This window comes from Gossypium raimondii, chromosome 6 (assembly GCF_025698545.1).
Source record: "Gossypium raimondii isolate GPD5lz chromosome 6, ASM2569854v1, whole genome shotgun sequence".
Taxonomy (NCBI): Eukaryota; Viridiplantae; Streptophyta; class Magnoliopsida; order Malvales; family Malvaceae; genus Gossypium; species Gossypium raimondii.
Genome location: NC_068570.1, coordinates 4,384,350 through 4,390,758, shown reverse-complemented (window position 1 = coordinate 4,390,758; position 6,409 = coordinate 4,384,350). Strand labels below are relative to the sequence as shown.

Sequence of the window (6,409 nt, the reverse complement as noted above, 5' to 3'; positions counted from 1 at the left end):
TCTTCTTTATAAGCTCTGTACTCCTCAGTACACATATTCTGCCTTTGAATAATAAACATACATCGGCCCCAATCTAAAATTCAGAATCAGTTCCCGAATCACATTGCACCAGTTTAGCCTGTAACTTTTCATCATCTTTTCGAGCTTTACAAATCTATTGTAAAAACATTGGTATAGCTTTTAATCCAGCTATAACTAAGCCATCATCAGATAATGTTAACTGGGTATTCATAGCTCACAAAGCAAACAGAGATTTCCGGCTCAAAGCATCAGCTACTACATTAGCCTTACCCGGATGATAATCAGTTACCAGATCATAATCAACTCAAGCCACCTGCGCTATCTCAAATTTAAATCTTTTTGTGTCATCAAATATTTCAAACCCTTGTGATCAGTGTAAATATGACATTTCTCGCCATACAAGTAGTGCCGCCATATTTTTAGTGCAAACACAATAACAGCTAACTCAAGATCATGTACCGGGTAATTTCTTTTGTGTGGTTTAAGTTGTCTTGAAGCATAGGCTATTACTTTACCTTATTGCATCAAGGCACGACCTAAACCATTTAATGAAGCATCACTGTAAATAATAACTTCCTTACCCGGTTCTGGCTGTACTAAAACAAGTGATTTTGTCAACAGGTCTTTCAGTCTATCAAAGCTCTGCTGGCATTCATTCATCCACTTAAAATTTACATCTTTTTGCAATAGACGGGTTATTAGAGAAGCTATCATACAGAACCACTGTACAAATCTTCGATAATATCCAGCTAGTCCCAGAAAAATTCTGACTTCGGATACATTCTTCGGTGGATTCCAATGAACAATGGCTAAAATTTTACTCGGGTCTGCCCTAATGCCATCAGCAGATACAAAATGTTCAAGAAAACCCACCTCTCAAAGCCAGAACTTGCATTTTCTAAATTTAGCATATAGCTATTTATCACACAGAGTTTGCAATACAATTCTCAAATGGTCTGCATGCTCATTTTCATCTCGAGAATAAACTAAAATATCATCAATAAACACTACTACAAACCTGTATAAGTATGGCTTGAATATCCTGCTCATCAGATCCATAAAATAGTAGGTGCATTTGTTAGCCCAAATTGAATAACAAGAAACTCATAGTGCCCATATCTAGTTCTAAAAGCTATTTTCAGCACATCTGACTCCTTTACCCATAACTGGTAATAACCTAATCGAAGATCAATCTTTGAAAAGATAATAGCACCTTTTAGCTGATCAAACAAATCATCAATTGTAACACCCCTTACCCGTATCCAACACCGGAATAGGGTACGAGGCATTACCAAAACACATACACTTGTAAACGTATTTAACCGAGTTATAAAATTTCATCAATATTAAAACTTTCAAAATAATTAACATGTTTCTATAACTTTTCACAATATATCCTCAAAATATTATAATCATAATAATTAGGGCCTGCGAGACCCGATACATACTCATGCAATTTAATGCTTCATTTCCATTTCATTCAATTCGCAATTTCTCATGCTCATAATTTAAATCATATCACTAGCAATTTCCATTTAATTCACGTACAATTCAATGACATCAAATTCAAAACTAATACGTATTTACCATTTAACTCAATGTTTATTGATTATACCATTCAATAACACATTTATGAAATTCTCAATTTAGCAATGAAAATATCACTTTAGTTTGAATAACAACATCGTCACGATATAAATACACTACCACTTATCCATTTACTTTAATTCTTTTGGGCCCATTTGTCACTTACCATCCTTAATCAAATTAGGGAGCAGTCACGGAAAAATTGAGTACTTCACTTTCACTTTGCCATAGTATAACTATGGTCTTACGTATGATCACTTATCACTTGTCCCCGATCGATAAGTGTAGCCACCTATCACTTTGTTTCTTGATCGATAAGTGTAGCCACTTATCACTTTGTTTCTTGATCGATAAGTGTAGCCACTTATCACTTTGTCTCTTGATCGATAAGTGTAGCTAAAGCTATCACTTATCACTTTGTCTCTTGATCGATAAGCATAGCGAAGCTATCACTTATCACTTTTCACTTGTCACTTGATCGATAAGTGTAGCCAAGCTATCACTTATCACTTTCCACTTGTCACTTGATCGGATAAGTGTAGTGAAGCTATCACTTATCACTTTGTCACTTGATCAGATAAGTATAGCCGAAGCTATCACTTATCACTTTGTCACTTGATCAGATAAGTATAGCCGAAGCTATTACTTATCACTTCCCACTTGTCACTTGATCAGATAAGTGTAGCTAAAGCTACCACTTATCACTTTGTCACTTGATCAGAAGTACTCAAATCCGGCGTTCCGCTCAATTTGATCATTTATTCATATATCAGGCTTACCAACATGTGTTAATTCATAAACCATTCATGGTATTATTTCATGCCAAATCATATACTGAATATACCATACACACATACTATGAAACTTTATTTTCACACATGAGCTTAAACCATGACCAATAATGCACAAAAATAAGCATCATTCATATTTCATCGTTTATGAGTTATAATCAAACATATGACCATTTATACACGAATCATTCATATATTTCCCAATTTTCCTCCTCCTCCTCTCCATTCCACATCTTTAATGTGTATAACACACTTAAACAACATTAACCATAATTTCAATATTCACTAACATGTATATTCAAAGCTGTTTATCCGAGTCAGAGTCACTAAATTATTTTTATCTGGAGCTACAGAGCTCCAAATTAAGATCCGTTAATTTTCCCTGAAACTAGACTCACATATCTTCATACCATAAAATTTTCAGAATTTTTGGTTCAGCAAAATAGTACAGTTTATTCTTTAAAGTTTCCCCTGTTTCGCTGTCTGACAGTTCCGACCACTCTTCACTAAAAATTAATTATCTCGTTGTACAGAATTCGGATAATATTTTCTTTTGTTTCTCATAAAAATAGACGCATTAAGGATTCTAACCATATAAATTATAACTCATAATCATTTTTGTACAATTTTTAATGATTTTTCAAAGTCAGAACAGGGGAACCCGAATTCATTCTGACCTTGTCTCACAAAATCTATTATATCTCATGATTTACAATTCCATTGCTCACACCATTTATTTTATAAGAAACTAGACTTAATAAGTTTTAGTTTCATATTTTATTCATCCTCTAATTCAATTTCTACAATTTTTAGTGATTTTTCAAAGTTACACTACTGCTGCTGTCCAAAACTGCTTTAGTGCAAAATGTTGATTTCCATTTTGCCCCAAATTTCACAGTTTATACAATTCGGTCCTTTCTCAATTAACCCCTCAATTAATCTAATTTTCTCAATTAATACTTTACCTAGACATTATAAGCTGTTACACAACTATTGGAATTCAGAATTTCCACATATAACTCTATCTTCAAACTCTTTTACTATTAGGTCCCAAACATTCACTTTCTATTCAATTCTTTCAATAAAATCAGCATATGAACAATTTAAAGCTCTAATTTCATGATAAATCATCATATAGTTCCAGCACATATTCATATAAACTTTCAACTTCTTTCATAAAATTAAAACTAATGAATTTAACAAGTGGGCCTAGTTGTAAAAGTCATAAAAATACAAAAATTTCAAGAAATAGTCAAGAATTGAACTTACTTGTAATAAAAATATGAAGAACCAGCTTGAAGAAGCCTTTCCATGGTGTTTTAGCTGATGAGAATTCAGAAAAATGAAGAGAAATCTAGATAATTCCACTTGGGTCCTAACTTTATTAAGCAAATTTTGTAATTTTCCAATTTTGCCCTTAATTCTCATTACTTTCTTGCTGATTTCATGCCTCTGCCGTCCAGCCCAAATAGACCTTGGGTCTATTTGCCTTTTAAGCCCTCTTCCTTTTATCATTTAAGCTATTTAATCATTTCCCAAAATTTTGCATTTGTTACAATTTAGTCCTTTTTTGTTCAATTAATTATCGGAACTTTAAAATTTCTTAACGAAACTTTAATACTAACTTTTTAACACTCCATAAATATTTATAAAAATATTTATGGCTCAGTTTAAAATCCCCGAGGTCTTGATACCTCATTTTGATTCTAATTATTTTAATATTTATTTCTAGTGCACTATTCACTATTTCAAAAATTTTCCTAACTTCATATTTAACTTATACTTACTAAATTAATAATATTTTCTACCCATTTGTCGAATTTAGTGATCTCGAATCACCGTTCCGACACCTCTGAAAATTCAAGCCATTACATTTTTTTTTTCGTCGGATTTGTGGTCCCGAAACCACTGTTCCGACTAAGCCTGAAATCAGGCTATAACATCAATCCAGGGCAACGAGTACTTATTCTTTACTGTGACTTTATTGAGCTGCTGATAATCAATATATAATTTCAGGGATCTGTCTTTTTTTCAAAAATAATACCTTGCACCCCAAGGCGAGTGACTCGATCGAGCAAAACCTCTATCAGTGAGTTCTTGCAACTATGCTTTCAGTTCTTTTAATTTTGTAAGAGCCATCCTGTGTGGTGCTATAGAAATCGGAGTAGTTCCAAGAACAAGATCTATAGAGAATTCAACTTCCCTTTCCGGTGGCAACCCAGGTAATTGCTCTAGAAACACATCAGAGAGCTCACATACAACTGGTACGGACTGAACCTTTGACTCAGATACCTTGGTGTCCAATACATATGCAAGAAGAGCATTACATCCCTTTCTAGTATACCTCTGAGCTTTCATGACTAAAATCACATTAGATAACCTCTCTGTCTGATCAGATTTAATATGGAGTAACTCATAATTATGATATTTTAACACAATATTTTTCTGTTTGCAATTTACCACTGTATCATGTTGGGTTAGCCAATCCATACCCAAAATCACATCAAACTCATCGAAAGGTAATAACATCAAGTCGGCCGAAAAATAATAACTTTTTACCATCAATGTGTAATTTTTACAAATTTTATCCACCTTAACACACTGACCCAAGGGGTTTGAGACTTTAACCACCAATTCAGTGAATTCATCAGGTAAGTTTTTAACAAATACAAGCTTTGTGCATATATATGAATGTGTAGAACAAGGGTCAATCAAAGCAGTAATCTCAGTATCAAGTAAAGAAAATGTATCAGTGATGACATTTAATGCTGAAGCATCTTCTCTGGCACGGATGGCATATGTTCTCACTAGTGCTCTAGCTTCAGATTTAGCTGCTGAATCTTTTGTAGCTCCCCAGCTACCACTGATATTTCTAGAAGGTGGAAGTGGTCTACCTCTTGAAACAAAATTACTCAGCTTCAGAGTTTGATCAGTATCTTTTTCAACCCTTTCTGGACATTCTCTGAGGAAATGACCAAGGGAACCGCATCTATAACAGGCTCCACTTCTCAGTCGACATTCCCCAAAATGAGCTTTGTTACAATACTTACATCGCGGTTTGGGATTACCAACACTCCCTACACTTGTCACTGAATGGGTAAGAGATTTCAGGTTAGAACGTTGGGAGCCTCGTTCCCTGCCAAAATACCCCGTAGCTGAAGAAGAACGGTCTTGATACTTCTTTGATTTCTTTGAAATAGAAAGCTGTGATTTTCCCATAGGTCTTTTACTAAGAACCCGAGCTTCCCTTTCTATCTGTTTCTTTTCTTTACTCAATTCTTCTGCTTTATATGCTCTTTCAGCTAGTACGGCAAATTCTCTTAGCTCAAGAATTCCAATTAACAACTTGATGTCTTCATTCGAACCCTCTTCAAATCTTTTGCACATTTCAGCTTCTGTTTGAACCCATTCTTGAGCATATTTGCTTAGCTGAACAAATTCTCTTTAAAATTCAGATACTGTTATGTTACCTTGTTTAAGCTCAAGGAATTCTTTCCTCTTCTGATTGAGGAATCTGGCTAATGTACTTTATTTTAAATTCCGTCTGAAAGAATTCCCAAGTAATATCTTCTTTCGGCACAATAGAGATTTTGGTATTCCACCAATAGTAAGCTGTATTTTTAACAGGGACACGACACATTTCAAACATTCTGTCGGTGTACAGGATAATTCATCCAAGACCCGAATAGTGTTCTCCAACCAGAACTTAGCTCTTTCAGGATCATCTTCAGCTGATGCCCTGAATTCTTCTGCCCCCATATTTATAGATTTTATCTACTAGAGCTTTACCAATTCTAATGGTTTCTATACCTGTACCTTGTGGTATCTCGAGAACCGGTGGAGGAGCAGGAGGCGGAGCTTATTGTATTGCAGGGTTAGTTCTCAGATATTGATCAAACCATTCATTTATTATTTCGAAGAAAATTGCTTTAGCTTCATCACCTCGGCCCTTAGATACGACCTTTTAGTACTAGATGTTTCTTTTTAGATCGAAGCCGGAGCATGGCTCT

General features: G+C 34.5%; 1 protein-coding gene across 1 annotated transcript; it reads right to left on the bottom strand.

Moving 5' to 3' along the window:
• Nucleotides 1-4,502: 4,502 nt before the first annotated feature.
• LOC128041901 (uncharacterized) lies at nt 4,503-6,158 on the bottom strand. Its single transcript, XM_052632654.1, has 3 exons — nt 6,081-6,158; nt 4,992-5,828; nt 4,503-4,787 (listed from the first exon to the last, which is right to left on the bottom strand). Exons 1-3 carry the CDS (start codon nt 6,156-6,158, stop codon nt 4,503-4,505), a joined length of 1,200 nt encoding a protein of 399 aa, XP_052488614.1.
• Nucleotides 6,159-6,409: the final 251 nt, after the last annotated feature.